Source organism: Enoplosus armatus, chromosome 12 (genome assembly GCF_043641665.1).
Source record: "Enoplosus armatus isolate fEnoArm2 chromosome 12, fEnoArm2.hap1, whole genome shotgun sequence".
NCBI classification, from domain to species: Eukaryota; Metazoa; Chordata; class Actinopteri; order Centrarchiformes; family Enoplosidae; genus Enoplosus; species Enoplosus armatus.
In genome coordinates, this window is record NC_092191.1 from 7983874 (window position 1) to 8001208 (window position 17335).

General features: G+C 39.5%; 1 protein-coding gene across 1 annotated transcript in view; it reads left to right on the plus strand.

Moving 5' to 3' along the window:
• The window catches only part of grid1a (glutamate receptor, ionotropic, delta 1a), a 204184-nt gene that overhangs the window by 166497 nt on the left and 20352 nt on the right, over window positions 1–17335 (plus strand). The window contains exons 6-9 of the mRNA XM_070915899.1: window positions 2067–2240; window positions 5116–5277; window positions 6358–6477; window positions 16460–16561. Coding sequence (XP_070772000.1) covers window positions 2067–2240; window positions 5116–5277; window positions 6358–6477; window positions 16460–16561 — 558 coding nt within the window. The remainder of the gene's footprint in view (window positions 1–2066; window positions 2241–5115; window positions 5278–6357; window positions 6478–16459; window positions 16562–17335) is intronic.

The window sequence follows — 17335 nt, forward strand, 5'->3', positions numbered from 1 at the left end:
AAAAAAAGACATGTATGTCTCTTTATATGCAAAGACAACTGAAACTAATGTCATACCCACCGTGCTTTGTTCTTCCTCTCTGACTCTCATTACAGTACTTCTCAATTTAGTTGCCTGCAGCTTCAAAAAGCACCTTAACTTCTAATTAAATCGCTGTCATGATTACTGGTAAATTTTTTATTTATTTCTTGTGAAAGATTAATAACATTGACTGAGCAGCACAAAGAGGATAATTTAGCCTATCTGTCAGCCCAACTTGATTTGATTAATGTATTTTGGTCGTCGGCTGTCATTGAAACATGGCCGTGCTGTATTCACTTTTTCACAGGAATTTGAGTGGGTTGCCCAGAAGCAGCTTAACACCTGAACTGATTGTATGATAATTGTGGATTTTAAAAGCAGTTTATGATGTTATATGCTTGTGTCAAGACAAGCAGACATGTTCTCTGGAGCTTTTAATGCTCCTAAAATCCATGGGATGACCATTGTAGTCAGAGGCCTTGATGTATCTCTCCTTTGTGTTCTTTATGTAGTAATGAAATATATCATAGTGGTGTCCAAGTTGTGACTTAATGGTCTGTACTTTCTCCTCAAATCGAGGTTAAAAGGCACACGTTTTGTCAGCCATGTCCCATTGGTCAGTGCCTCTGTCGGGTCAGCCTATGACACAAATGTCACCCGTGATGGTGACAGAACACTTGGACCGGGTGGCACTGGAAGTTATTAGCTTCGACGTGAGGGTTCGGCTCTGTGAACCATGCGGCATAATTCATCTGATTAATGTGTCATGGCAACTCATGAATATTCATACTTTCCACCTGGCTGACTGTGAAGAGTCCGAAAAAGAGTCATTGGATAAAACTAGTTGAGCTAGAAGCTAGAGCTAGAGTACCCACGCTGTACTCAGATAAAAGATCTGGGAATACGGGTTCTAGAAGGATATTATAGATTCAGTTTTTGGGGCTCCCAGAAATATACATACATGAGAAAAGGGAATTTAAAAGGAAGATAAACCCAGTTTTGGAGAAATAATGTGGAAAAAAGGCAAGATTGAGAGTCAGCAGAAATAGCATGCAGAGAAAGACAATGAATGATGGCATGATGATGAGAAATCAAAGATCACAGCAGAAAAGCATTATACAAAAACAGAACCCAGGAGGGAAGACGGCGACCAGCAGTAACAACAGGGAGGTCGATGCAAAAGGGAGAGATCAAAATGTCTGATTAGGAAAACAGATAAGGAGCACGGATTCAGGCATGTGTGGTGAAGGATTATATCAACCCAGAGCTGCTTAAGTTTTGACCCGACAGTAACCTCACAGCGTTACTGTCAGATAGTATATGAACTCAACTTTTCCCAAGAGACTCGCTGTCTGCCTCAGCATTGACCATTGTCCTGCTCTGGAGACTAGCAGGCAGCTCAACGTCTCATGAATATTGATCCGACCCTTCACACATGGCCCCCCACCCCCACCCCCACCCACCCCCCCGCAGAAGAGGGCCAAGGGTCACCTACACTATTATTGCGAGGGATATACTTGAGATGTGCATTGATTTGTCCATCTAATGTGAATAACAAATTTGAATATATATATATATAAAAATAACAATTCATGAATTTTCTGTCTGCATCTTTAGGCAGAAAAATATGGACTCATTGTCAGTCATTGCTGTACCATGGGTTTATGTCCTACAAACAGCAACTGAAAAACAAAATTGGCAAAATTAAGTTGAGCAAAGAGATTCATACTTCAAACCCGAGCCTTGTCCCCTAGTCACTTGTCCCCATTTTACTTGTTGGAACTATCCTCACTTTGTTTTGTATCTAATTGCTCTGTAACCCCCCGACGTGTCATCTGATATTTCAATTGAATAATAAAGCAGGTGCAGCCAAATGCAAACCCCTCAGAGGTTTTGTTTCCTCTCCAAACTGCTTTTCAAAAACTGTAAATTCATAGTTTGTGTCATTATTCCTCACAGTGCACTCAATACCAATTAGATAACACTTATAATAAACTAATAAAGGGAAAGACCTGTTAAACTCATCCTATTGTCTTTGTCTTCAGGAGGTGAGTGATGCAGACATCATGGAACTGGTTCACAGCTCTCTGGGGCGGATGACCATCATTCGTCAGATCTTCCCCATGTGGAGAGACACCAACGTTCGCTGTATGAGGAACAATCATCGCATCTCCTCCCTGCTCTGTGACCCGCAGGAAGGCTATCTGCAGTCCCTGGAGGTAAAAAAAAAAAAAAAACACTTAAAGATTTCCTGTTGAAGCTCCTGAAATATTGACACATAAATTGTATACGTCTGCTATGACAGCACAATCCTCTTATTTTATTTTATTAACAGAAAATCATCAGAATAATTTGAATAGACTGGATATTGATTTTCATAAAAATATACATGGTGATAGGCAATCAATAGATGTCTGTGCCAGATATTTTTCATTCAAGTAACTGCAGTTATTCATGAAAAAAAAGAAACAGCTGAAATATCAGAAAAAATGCATCTCACAATCCTTTAAATCATCTGGATCGACACCAGATATAACACGTAGATGCAAAGAGGATCCAAAACAACCTCTTTCAAAGAGTTCAGTTATTGATTTATTGTGCCATGCACATACATGTGCCCTGCCCACGTGGACTTGTGAGACACCAAAAATACCTTTGCAGTGGTGAAGTACTTGTCAGATACATAATTTCTTACATATTTCACATTACATTTCAAACAAAGAACGCTGTCTTTCATCCCAGGCTCTACAAATAAAACCTGCCACAAGAAAAGAAAAGTGTTCCAGCTTTTGGGTTTCAAATGCTTGAAAGATGTCTCATTCACAGAAAACAGTGGCTGTGGTCAGTTTAAATTTAGTACATTAGAATGGATTCCAGTGGTGCCATTTTTTGTAAAGAAATCATAAAATATCCAAAGAAAATTCTCAAACCTCTCCAAATTCTTCACTGTCCATGCAAATGCTCTGTATGTTCCAAACAGTCAAAGATTAACCTGCATAAACTACTTTCAGAGGAGAATCTGAGTTTTGAGGATGGTGAATGCACAACATGGAAGCAGTATGATGGATGACTCTGTATTGAGTATTTGACTAGTGGCAAGGTTGTGTTTTTTTCTTTCTTGACTTTTATCGCTTTTGCTGCCAGTATTTATAGGACGGCGACCTTGTGTTGTAGGAACAAACCAGTATGTTTCATCCACTTTCTCCAGCAGCCAACAGGAGGGACACTTATTGTCAGCTTGAGTGACAGAAACATAACACAAGCGTGGTGTGGTCTTTTTTCGTTCTAGGTATAGTGCATGTGCTGTACAGGGTTAGGAACATGATTACTGCTTGATCACACACATTGTTCACAGTTTCAGTAAAGACTGTACAGCATATGCATGCAGCTGTGGTGTAGGACAATATAGACAATTATCTGCCAAGCGCCACTTGAAGGCAAATATTAGCTGATTATGTATGCAACTCAATGTAGATTAAGCTCCCTAGATAAGGTAATTATGAGGGACATGAATGTCCATGAATATAAATGACTTGAGCTCAACGTGACTGGGGAGTAACTGGCAGAACAGAGTAAAATATTGATTTAAAGTAAATAAAAACTTGTTTTTCATTAATGTGCAAATGTCCTTAAAACTATGAATTTACCCAAATTGCAGAAAACAATATATTATTTGTTAATAAACTACTGAGACAAGCTCAATAAAGGCTTCCATTGTGGAAAGTACTGTATGCTGTAAAGCAGATTATGCTATCTAAGATATGTATTAAGGATTTGTCAACCAGGAACCCAACCTTAGGTAAACTCAGTACGACAATGAGGGTCAATAAAGGAACATATGCCCTTCAGCACCATTACAACTTCACTCATTTCATTCCCTTCCTTGAGTCTTCGTGGTAACCTTGCTCACCCTGCCACTTTCTATAGTGAGTTAGAACACCTCCTTACACCTTTTACACCTCTTAGAAAAGTCTAAGAGGTGTTAAGAGCACCCCCTTACACCTCTTAGACTTTTTTTGCTCATTCCTTCTGGAGTGCAATGGCTGTGTTCCCTGTAGCTCTATTGAAATGTTCATTTCCCTTTTCATTTATACTCCGGACAGATGGCAAAACCATGTGGTGCGGGCACCAACAGTTCTCAATAATTCACATGAAAGAGGGTTAAATATCGGGTAATGGCAGTGTAAGAATTCATCAGAATAGTTAAAGACTGAGGAATTCGCAGTGCTTTCCTGTACTAACCCCTTTCACAACCCGTCAGCTGTTGTGTAACCTCAGATATCCTAAGCTACTAAGCTTCAGACTGAGTGACCTTGAGGCAAGTGAACTTGACTTGGATGATGTCTTACCACTGAGAGGCTTGGACTGAAGTCTAAAGGTGTCGTGAGCTGAATGCCTGGAGTGGCAGCTAGTATTGCTTCCATGGATCTTCTGCTGTGGGAGGATTTGACTTGACTTGACCCAGAGGACCTATCAAATCCACTGTCACATCAAGACAGGAGGCAGTAGACATGATTCCTGACAGGGTCCGCTGCAGTTGGAGGGAGACAGTTGGACTGATGGCAGCTCTGAAATTCATTAGACAGAGAATGATTGAACCACAAATAATTTTTGTTTTGCCACTCTCTCTTGAAATCAGATCACACCACCGCACTCTATCATTACGTTTTCCCTTTGCCAGTGTTGTATCATGCAAATCAAGGTCAGTGCTTCATCAGAAAGTTTCCTGCAACTGTAAACGTGTGGACAGTCAGAGCGAGGTTGCTGCTGACTTACTACTGTGCCGTTCTTCAGTGTAATGAAGAAAGAAACTGGGTCTTCATCTTGGCACCAAACAGCAGCCATAACAGTGTCAGACAGAGAAAAAACTGCTCATCACCTAACAGGATGAGACTGAAAGACAAGTGCTTTTGTGTCACTGCGTCATTCACAAGGGTTCACAATGGGGCTGTGTGATATTTCTTGGAGCCCCAAAAACTACTATTTGTTTTTGTTGTTGTATCCACAGTTCGAGTTCTGTTCTGAGTTGCACACCACGAACAATAGCAACAAAAACCAGGAATGCATTTATTCAATTGTTTTTCCCCCCAACAGGTGTCCAACCTCTACCTCTATGACAGTGTTTTGATGCTGGCCAACGCCTTCTACAGAAAACTGGAGGACAGGAAGTGGCACAGTATGGCCAGCCTTAACTGCATGAGGAAGTCCACCAAGCCATGGAATGGAGGATGGTCTATGTTGGACACCATCCAAAAGGTATTTGAGTTCAAAGTTACAGTTTATACTTGCTTTCAAAAGCTGCTGCTTTGTATTTTGTAAGAATTGACTGAATGGTATGCAATATTCTATCATGGATGATTATGTAAATAGTTATGTGCAAACAATGCACATCAAATGATTTATGAGAAGCATTATCAAGTATACAGGTGGTTTATTCAGTCAAAACACTTGGGAAAGTACACTGAACTACTATGATCCCTGCTGGAAACTCTCAAAAGATTCAAATTCAGTTATTTATAAAATACCCTGAAGGGAGCAGATTATTAAATGTGATCTCCAGGTTTGCCCTCAAAATGGATTTGTGGCAGATTCTGGGCTTTGATCTCTTTATGCTTGTGTTCTCTCATTGAAATAAGGCTGCACATTTTAGGAAGTGGCTTGATTTCATCCATTTCAATCTGATAATGGAATTTTTCATTGTTGTAGCGTCACGCTGGTTTGAGCTCAAGTGTGACATGAGATGACCAAGCTAGGCATGAACAACAACAAAGAAGGGGTGCTCTTGCCATATCGTTGTGTTGATGTCATTCAAACAGAACTGTGAACTAACTTAAATTGATTTGATTCCTGTTGCAGTTTATACTTATTTCAAAAATAAAAGATGCAGAAAGGTGATTTTTACCTCACCAGCAGAGCACTATTTGTGTAAAATGATCTGAATTTTCTTTAATAACCTTTACACTTACAAGCGCGGTTGAATGACGCACATAAGGCTTTTGTACGATTAAAGGGATAACTTCCGTGAATCATAGGGTATGATTGAGGGTGAAAACTTCCCCCTATTGATTATATACTGTAAAATGTCACAAATCTGTAAAATGCTCCCAAAGCTCCAGCTCAGCTTTATTAGTTACATACATACAGTATCATGCTTTATACAGGAGGAAAGTAAATTGCAAAGGACTTTGGTGTATATACTACTACCTACAGGCTATGTTTCTTTGCCTACATCTATAGAACAGAAACAGAAATAGAATAAAACATCCCCATCAGTGCTACGCCTCCTGTGTCATGACGTCTCACACAGGAACTATTTTCTGCTTGTTGTTGCTACAGGGACGGATCAGTGGGCTGACAGGACTGATGGACTTCCGCGCTGAAGGCTCTAACTCCCATGTGCAATTTGAGATTCTTGGAACCAGCTACAGTGAGACATTTGGGAAAGATGTGAAACGGGTCAGTCCAGAATAATTTATATTTTTTGTCTACTTGTCTGTAAAGGACACCTCATGGGACACTTACTAAGTGTCTACATATTGGTGTTCTACGTAAAATGTTAGAGCTTAGAGGAGTATTCTTGAGCTGGTTAATCTAACCCCAACATTTTTTTCTGAACAATGAATCTGGTAAATGAGGGAGGTACTACTCCATTAAGCATTGTGTATATTAAACAAGCATTGTGAAGTGTGACAAGATTTTCCCAGCAAAGGAGACCATATCAAGGCAGTATATTACAGTGATGGTAGCTTTTAGGTTTATTATCCAGGAGAGCTTGTTTATATACAGATTTTCAGATTCAGAGGCTCCATTATTGTATCAGTGGTAAGAGAGACCAAGTGGTTAAACAGCATATTATATGTGAGAAAATCGTAGCATTGAAATAAATCTTCAGATGTCAGATATTTCTGAATAAATCTAAAATTGTTTTTGCAACAACTTGCTTAACTTGTTCTTTGAATTTATATTGAGTTGAGTCTAAAATGACACCAAACTGGAAACAACTTGTAGCTTCTCACCTGACACATAAACTGAATGTTGTTGAGGAACGTGACTTGCTCTTTTTGTGACAAATTTTTGCAAGCCACTTTGTGATAACTTTCATTATCTGTGTAAGTTTAAGATCAGCTTCTTCAGTTTTTTTTTCATGTAAATATATTACGTTATTATCATCTGCATGCATTTGGACATCAGCTCCAATACATGCTGAGGGGAGGTCAGTGATGTATAAGCTAAAGAGGAGCGGACCTAGAAGAGAGCCCTGGGGCACTCCAACATTACAGCTGAGAGTGGGTGAAGCCGCAGCCTTGATCCTCACACACTAATTTCTGTTTTTGAGGTAGGATTTCAACCAGCATAAATCAGCAGATGAAAAATGTAATTTTAGCCATTTTTGGGAGAAGAATGCTGTGATTAACTTTGTAAAATGCTTTTCTTAAGTCAGGAAACACCTCACAGACAGCTCCCGCCTTATCAAGTTTAGCTTTAATATTTTCAACAAGATAACAATTGGCTGTTGTAGTGGAGTGATTTGCTCTGAAACTGAACTGCATGGGGTGTAGAGTAAAAGGACGGTTTTCAAGATGACTGTTGAGATCAGTTGTGCTGCAACACATTTTTCTGCTACCTTTGAAGAAGAAGATAGAACAGGAAGAATACTTATGGGCCGTACAGGTTGTATCACCTGCTTTAAAAAAAGGTGCAATTATAGCAGATTTCCAGGCTGCAGGACATACCCCCTCATTAAAAGATGTAGTAATAACCTTACAGACAGGATAGGAAAAATACTCTTTAAAACTCTTTAGGAGCATGGTGTTCATTCCAAAAACAGCTTATCATTTTCTGTACAGCAGTGACATTACAGGGATTGTAACCTTAGCAGGAACATTTTGGATTTTTGTTGGTAGATGTGATGTTGCAAGGACTTACATAACTGTCCGTTCTGTAAGTGTTGAGGAAACAGCAGGTACTGTGAAACCACTGATGAAAATAGCTTTTCTTAGACTTTGCCAAACGAGACCACTTACTGTGTGAGGAGAGAAATAAAAGTGAAATTAAAACTATTTCTCATTTTCTCAAGGCGCCCCCTGCAAACCTCTTAAGTTTAGGCACTCGGTTCCAGTCCTTGAAAATTGGTGTCCTGCAAATGTTAGTTTCTCTCTAGTAGTTAATTATCCAGTATATACAACGTGTGGCTGATTTATGACCAGGGAAGAGCAGCAGGACACCTGTCCACAAGGATTAGAATTGAGTACCACTTCTACTTAACACCCTGGGGGTCCATCGGACTGCCTGATAGGCAGTTAGAAGCCTTTCTATACAGTATTTGTTCCTATTATTATGTGCTATTTTTTCTGGATCCAAAGCCCTGCTGTTTTTTTTTCTTTTTTCTGGGATGTCAGGTGAATGCATTTAACCTACTGGTAGGATTGAAAATCAGCTGTACTGTGATCCCTGAGAGCCACGGTCACAGGGCTTAACATTTGACAGTGAGGTGTCAGGTATGAGGGTGCCCTCTACTGGAGCTCCTGAATTAACAGTTCAGTATCAACAGATCAGTCTGCCATAATCTTCCATTTCACCACACCAACCACCCTGGCTTGAACGCTATCCTGAACTGAGAGTTAAAATAAATATAATGTGTGCCTCTTGCTATTAACTGTACTCACAAAGTTGGGGTTGTGTTTGCAAAAATTAAACATTCCACTTTTGCCTTTGACTGTTTCACGGTTACATGTTCAGCATAGACATTTTACATGTTTTAAAAATAACAAGCAGGCTATATGAGCTGACCGTGACGTCTTTAGTGAGAAACTTGTCTGATCTTTGAGTGTTGCAGAGCTTAAGTGAGAGATCGAGAGCATTATTTGTGCACTCTTCTCTTAGCTGTAATTTGTTTGTCGCCGTGCTTGTCCTGATTCAGTCAGAGACTTCTTGCAGAATGAAGAGGAATCGAGTTTCTTGGCAATCTATGTAGAGCAGGACTGACCAGAAGCGGTAATGAAGATTTAATCACCACTCAGCCTAACTGAAATCATGAAGCCAATTCATCATAATGTGGCCATTAGCATTAGCTAGGAAGAGATGCACAACATGCAGTGCCATGTTTATACACACACATACACACAAAGAACATACGTGCACTTTCATGTCCACCATCAGAGTCACACATTTAGACACAGCGTGACATACACAAACAGTGGAGCCCCAAAGTACATTCACACACAAACATGTACACACTGTTTTGGATCTCAGACACTAAGAGCATGCAGCCAGGCAAACAGAGAACAGAGGCCAGGGAGCACACTAACATGTGGGCGCTTGTATCTCAAAATCATTAGAGGCAGAGGGGGACAGCAAGGCCAGATAATGGGATGCCAAATGCATTCAGTGCTGTTGTTCATTACCTGGCATGTCTATCTGTGTGTCTGCCCACTACTTGGCAGAACAATTTACTATGAGAAACCAGACAGAAATTCATGCACTCTCCTCTGTTTCTCTGTAATAGGATGTTTATATATACATTCAGCATGTTTCTTGCCTTGTGTTGTGTAAAACTGTTGCCTACCATCAAGAAAAGCCAAACCACTACACGGTGTCCTCTGAAATGTACCGCAATGTCATGTTACTATGTGTTTTTTTCAAGTGGAGTGTAACAGTGATCGTACCCCCCGACCCAAATCCAAGCCTCAGAGCCATCCTCATTTTGTCCCTTTCCCGTCTCTCTATTATCTTTTCCTCTCATCTCATCTCCCATCCTCTCCTCTGCACTCACTTCCTCTCGTCTTCCCTAATGCTTTCTCCGCATTTTTCAGCCATGCTTTCCTCCCTCTCCATCATCGTTTATCTGCATTCAGTCCATTTTCTCTCCAGCCTGATGGCTCTTAGATGAGGCGTCTTCCTGGTTAGAAACTGTAATGAAGACTGAAATACTATTTCCTGGATGGCTACTGTGAGTTTTCTCCACCATCCAGTGCTGCTGCAGAGTGATCGATGCTGTTGTTGTTGTTTTGTTTTCCAGTTTGCTCTTATTGATGTGTCAGTTCGTCTCTAAGCAGATATTGCAAATGACTTCCAACTTACACGAAGATTTTCGTTCATTAATTTGAATGTAATTGTTGCTCCTAGCCAAGCATCTTGCATGCATCATTAATGTTTTATTCAAAATCACATTTTTAGAAACATAAATACTATTCTATAGTAAAAAATATTATTATTATTATTATTTTAATTTATTATTACCCTAACACTGTATGTCTACTTGATCTTGTGCATCGTTTCTGAAAGAGGCAGCTCCAAATTCTCCTCATTCCATTCACTGGTCGCAAAGTGCATCAAAATAGGTTTTTCATGAAAATACATTATATAGTATATAGTACCACTCACGTCATATGATGGCATTTCTAAATAGCCTAACATGTATTGGACATAATATATGGCATGGCTGCCTGAGACATGTGACGATTCTATTAGCCTTAGAAATAGAGAATGTGAAAAACAGCGTCAGGTTTAAAACGTAAAAGAATTTCTTATTGTTGTGGTGGCTCAGTCATCTACGATGCCATTGTCAGTACAATGTTTTACATTTAAAGGAGTCTGGAATTTTTGTTGCTTATTACATGCATCTTTCCATTTTCTTCTAGGTAGCCAAAATGGAGAGCTCAGCACACTGCAACTAAAGAAAACACATGCAAATAGACAAAACACAAGCAAATTAAGAAAACAATTTGACAACAGAAAACAAGAAAACAAAACCAAATACAGAAACACACGGCTAATTTTCTTAAGTTGCAGTGCGTTGACCTCTCAGGGCAACTGTAGAAATGGCTTTGTCACCAGTAGCCTAAATCTGGCACATCTGGTATCTAGATCCTTGCCAGATTTAAAGAAGAACACACCAGAATCATCATCCATGTAAGTCTGGTTGCCAACAGTGGCCCAAAGATAGACCAATAGTTCAGCCACCTGGAGTTTATTCTCATCCTAAATCCGCCCAAAACCCAGCCAGATGACAGCCATGTGTTGACCAGAACCGGCTTGCATTTGGTCCTCTGCTGCCAGAACAGAGCCAAGTGTGCTTGGTACGCTTGTGGGTTGCAATCAACCACAACGGTTGGATGATAGGACAGAGTTTTCATATTGGCCATCATCACCCCTTCAACCAGTGATAGCTGATGTATTCATCAGTAGGGGTGGAGGTCACATGAGCGCCATGTGCCCATGCGTGTTGCGACCACCAAACTGCAGTCGTTCATAGCTGATGTATTTGTCCTGTTGTTCAACCCTATTTCTCCCTGGCTCATGAAGCAGACATGGCATTAAATAGTCTCTAAAGGGTGCTTCTCTCTTGCCAACAATAGATCTGCAGGGAGTTGATAGAGCTGCTGATCCAATGATTAATTTACCAGGCACTGAGATTTCTAGCTTTTAGAAACTTACTTTCTGGCTCCTACAGGGTTTGAAACCTCCCCTGCCTGCTTTGATTTTCACCTGCAGAAAGATAAACATCATCGCAGAGTAGCACTAGTAGTAGTAATACTGCTAGTCTTTCACAAGCCAAAATGGCCAACAAGAAAGCAATATAATCATTACTGTATTATTTGACTAATTTGAGTCATAATATAATGTTGGTGCATTTCCACTAATTATTTTTGTTGGATCTGTGCTGTCATTAGATAATTACCCATCACAAGCTGCAGTAAGCAATGCCAGACACCTGCTGATGCTGAAATTCATCAGTCGATAATCAACATCAGTAAAATTAACAAATTACTTAAAGCTCCTATAACCGTATCCAACTTAGCCATGTGGAAAACAGTATTAGCCTGGTCAAGTTATTTTGTATGTAAATGATAGCAACATTACAATTTTGCAACTATCTGTTGAACTGTAATTGGGTGCGAAATTGCCTTTTCTCACAAGAGTCTGCATTAAAAGGAACACATTAAACTGGCAGTACCCACTTATGGTTGTTGCTACTGCCACACTGGCAAAAGTAAATCCTCTTGAGAGTCTCAAGTAATTGGATGAAAAGTGGATGATATTTCTCCACATCTCTTAATTTATTCTCTCTCATGTGCTCCAATCCATCATGAAAATAATATCGAACAAATGTTACCAACCTTACAGCATCCAGTTCATTTAAATGCACATCACCTACAGTGCCTTGCTCTTTGTTGCTCTCACTTCATGAGGTGAAGTAAAAAATCATTTTCAGTTCACAAGTGGATATGATGAGTTGAAAGCAGAATCAGTAATTCACATTTTTATGATAACTGGCAAGTTTGCATCCCTCTCACTGTCATATGTTCACATTTAGACTGTGCAGCACTTATTTTGAAGTCTGCACTGTATGCAATGACCCTACAGATCTCTTGCAGTCTTTCTTCATCTCTTGCATGCAGTCTTTTTTTAAGCAACATAACAGTTCACGCTGAAACAGAGAGAAGATGGAGGATAACTCTGCCTGCTGTATACTGCACTGATCTAACTACTGATACAGACATTGTGCCTAATCTTTTCTCCAAGATAACACATTGTGTTTAAAAGCTATGTATAGCGAACATGTACAGTAAATAAATGTGGGAATGAATGACAACAGGACAAATGTGATCATTGGGATCTCATTCATTTTCATGGCACAGTTTTCTTATTGAGTTTTCTCTGACTGATTTCATTTTGATGAGAGGGGTGAACTTCATCTAATTTTCTTCTCTTCATGTTTCTTTCCCTTTTTCCACATTTCTCTTCCTTCTCTTCTAAATATTTCAGGTTTTTACTCTGTTTTTCTGACACAGTTTGATAAAGTGAATCCTGCCTCATGTTGCTTATTAGAGGTGATTGACTGGTGCCAGCTCATCTCTAGTACATCAGGACAGATGAAATGTCTCTTGTCTTGACTAATTTAAATAACCGCTTATTTTTCACTGTGTTCCTGGAAATAAGAGATAACACAATTGGAGCCATTCCAGCCATTTCCTCTGAGATGGAGGATGCAAAGAGGAACATTAAAAAAATAAACGTGTAAAATAAAAATGCACTGTATGCAGTTGTACGGACACAATATGATCATATGGACACGTATACGTTTGTATTTATTAAAGACATACGTTACATGTAGTCAAAATAACAGGACAGAACATAGGCGATAAATAAGGCAGGCAATTAGTGTGACATATACACACACAAGCACGCTCAGTTTTGTCAATCCAGTCAGAGAGTCAGACAAAGGATTGTGGGTCAATAAGAAGCTCGGTAGCATGATGGGCTTGTCAATATGTAAGTACCTGACAGACTGAACTTTCAGAGGAAAAGGAGAAGCAGAATAGCAGCAACTAGCTCAGACTATGGTTCCACTTCCATAATGATGCAGTTTCAATTGTTCCATGAAAGAAAACCGAATGCTTTCTATAAGATTTTTAGGAGATACTGTAATTGAGACATCGCCATGGCGCTATGAATCCAGGGATATCTGACTTCCATCCCTTTGTCGTTTTCAAGCGGTCATTGGCATTTACTCAGCCCCATTACACATGATTATTTTACGGTATTGAGCATCATAACCATTAACTAAATAGCGGTCCTGTTATTGTTGTGACTTTTTAAGCGGGATATTCCAGAATCGCATTAGCTCGATATTCTCCGTTGTGCTGTAGGATAAAAACAAAGCATACACCCCAAGTTAAAGAAGGAAGCGACTGAATGTTTTGATCTCATTTACAGTAGGTACACTCTTGGTGACTGATTGCTATGCATATTTATAGGAAGATCTTAAATCCTCAAGGAGCTGACACTTCAAAGAAAGGAGCAGGGAAAAACCTAGAAAAAGTCTTATTTTATGAAATGAAATCATGAGATTTGGCGTCAAGCAACAAAAATCTGTTCTTCCTTCATGTATCGTTTTATATAATACATCCCTCCTCAGTAGAAATATGCATTCTGTTTCAGCGTCATGTCCTTGAAAATTGGATGTTTTGTTTTTTTTTCAAAGCTGGTAATCAAAGATCACAGTGAGTCCAGTCAAGTGTTACTCGTTCATATGCATGTGGCGTGCCTTTGCTGTATGTATCGTTTGTGACCTTCCCAGTGGCGTGTTGGTGTGCAAAGCTGTGTAAAGTAAAAGTGTTCCTCTTTAGTGTTCTTCAGTTTACAAAGCAGAGAATGCTCAGTGTGAGAACGAAGCTGCTCATGGAGAAAATAGTCCTCTGTGAAGCAGTCAACGCAGACTGACATTTTGCCCCTATGCACACACTCGAACACACACGAACACACAGGCTGGACACAGTCACATGCATCCCCATGCAGGTGAACAAGTAGATTAGCCATTACAATTAGATTGTGCAGCACTTGCCTACAAAATTGCTCTCATTACCCACATATGGCTCAAGATCTACTGTCATTATCAACAATCTTATTTCACATTTTTCTGAGCAAAGTGCAGCGCAGCAAAAGCCTGTTATTACATACTGCATAAAACTTTCTTATACTTACAATGAAGAGCTCCATGAACAACTGATCGACATATCGTTGACATGCAGCGCATGTTTTTTTTTTACATTTTTTACATTTCATGAGTGGCATCCTGTATGGGGAGAAAACAGTATACATAGACCCACACAAGCTGGCAGGTTATAAACATGATTCACTGGCAGTTTGCAGTGAAGCTATTCATAGCAGTGCAGTGTGACTCTTAAGACTGAGTATTTGGAGGGTTACATGCTCTGCAGATGGTTTGTGAAGAACAAAATAATGAAATATTCTTCAGAAGTTTTTGAAAGCCTTTTTCATTGCCTTACAAGCTTCTATTTTATTCTCAGTTGAAAGCCTTTGTTGCAGCCTTGTGTATCTGTAGTAATTGTTGTTTTCCTCCTGATTGTATAATCGTTTGCCTTTTCAAATGGTGTCAGTGACAGAGATTTATGTTCGTTCATTTTGTTTTTCTCATCAATCTCAACTGGTAGCCAAATGGAACATCACAAGAATACAAAATCATGTTTCTAAAGAAAAGAAAGACAATATGCTCAGTTTTTTGGCTCTGATATTTCCAGGCCCAAACCCAACTGCCTATGTCCAATCAAGTAAAAGAGCAATGGAGCCTCAATATTTCATGACGCTAGAGTTCAAAGTTAAGTGCAGGACTTGATGAAATCTTGAAGCTTAAAAATATCTCTACTCCTGTTCACGGTTTTGATCTCTGGTACCTTTTTCGACTTAATATTGAATGAACTGTCCAGAGCCATCTTCTCGAGGCCAACAGTCTTTCAGCATTTTGTATCAACCTTCCCTCACAGATGAAAGTGAGTCATATAAGCTGCCTATTAAGATTCAGCAGGATGTAATTGTGCCAAAAAGGGACACGTGTGCAGTGTCTGCCAGTCAGTTTGAACTCAAACTGTGATGGTTTGGCAGCAATAACATAGAGAGTGAGTGCTTCACATGTTTACAAATAGTTTAATAAAGTTTTGAAAAACATTTAATAAAATGGCTGTATTGAAACATACGCCATTATATTTAGTGAACTGAATTAATAGACATGGCAGGTAGCAAGTAGAACACAAACAAAATATGCATGAATATCCATGAATTGAGTCATTTAACAAAACTAAAACATGCAAATTGCATACCTTTTAAAAGCGTATTGCTTTTTAATGATGTCTCGCTCATTGTTGGGGAGTACAATGTGTTTCTGTGTCAAAGGTATCTGGAGGGGCACGTGTGCTGCAGACTGAGGTGTGCTGAAAGGCCTGTTGTCTGGCCTTGGGCCACCGCTCTTGTCCTGTCAGCTCAAATCTCATAGACCACTCCAAGTGATGTGTCAGATCCTCGAGAATCCTTGTCCAGCTAGCAGCACTGATTAAGAATTGAACAAACATCAGTTTCACTACTTGAGACATAGCTCAAAACTTTGACAGGCTGGAATGAGAGTTTTAATGCTGAGGGATAGTTTAGATTCAAGAAACAAACTCAAACTGATGTGCAACGTGTCTGAAATAAGAGGTGTGCATGATGGCTACTAATTATTAATTAAGTCCTAATTATTTAACATTGTACTTCTGCTCCTCCCTCTCCCATCACCACCTCGATCTTTACGATCTTACTGGTAAAGTATACTGTGAATTGCTTACAAAGTGTAGCAGCATTCTGTGGTAGAGCACGACTTGAGCCTTCTAATAGCATGCTAATGGCAGATGTTTGTTGTCTTGGTAACCAGCTCAGATGTTAATGTAGACATTGGCCGTTCAGTGTCACGGCAGATTGAGTCACAGAATGACAGATAGGATGACGACTTTCCTCATAACTAACTCACTTTGTTTTATTGTTTACACACATTGGTGATAGATTTATTAATGAAGTGTTTGGCACCTTTGTCCCTCAGAGACCTGCTCCATTTTTCCATTTTTATCTCTTCCTCATTTATCTGATTTTTCTTTCTCTCCATTAGCTGGCATCTTGGGACTCCACTCGTGGTTTGAATGGTAGCCTAAAGGAGAATCGGATAGAGAGCGGTATGCAAGGAGTGACGCTCAAGATTGTAACATTACTGGTAAGTTGTGGGAGTACACTGAATCTATCAACACTTGACCTGCGTAGGCAAATATCTGAGTAAGAACACACATATCGCAATTTAGAGGCAAACACATCAACATGTTTAGGAGGTTGGTTTTTTTTACAGTTTCTCTGTGGAATACACACTCAAACATAATACTGAATTCCCTTTTTAAAAACAAAAAACTCATTTAATAAATGATCAATTCATTTTGATCAATACTACTTTACTTTTCTTTCTCAATGTTAATAACACTCAACATTTCTTGCAGATGTTTCACAATAAGACAATGAGTTTGCATTAAAAGCACACAGCAGCAAACAGGCAGGTTAACATGTATATTAAAAATGAACTGTCTCTAATAATAGATTGTTTTAAAGAAAAGCCTATTTGTTAGGCTCTGTTTCTTATTTGATAATTTATGGTTATATACTAAAGCTCTAGTCTCAAGGTTCTACTGGGTTCAGTGAGCTGCTACAACAGGAGGATGGAGGACAACACAGGGTCTTTGAGAACTTGACCTCTTCTAATCTACTTTACACTGTTTTACTCACGGACGATTTCTCTCTTGGAAGAGGGAATTTTAGGTCTTTTTCTCCATCTTTTCCTGTGAATCTAGAGCAACAGAAGGCCATTAACAATGAACTCTACATGGCAGGAGCTTTTCTTCAACTAACTTCACCCATTCTAGCACCTAAAGTCTCTTCCTCCTCTCTCCTCCTCCCCTCTCATAGTCACTTCTCCTCACCTCTTCTTTGTTTCTCCTCATCT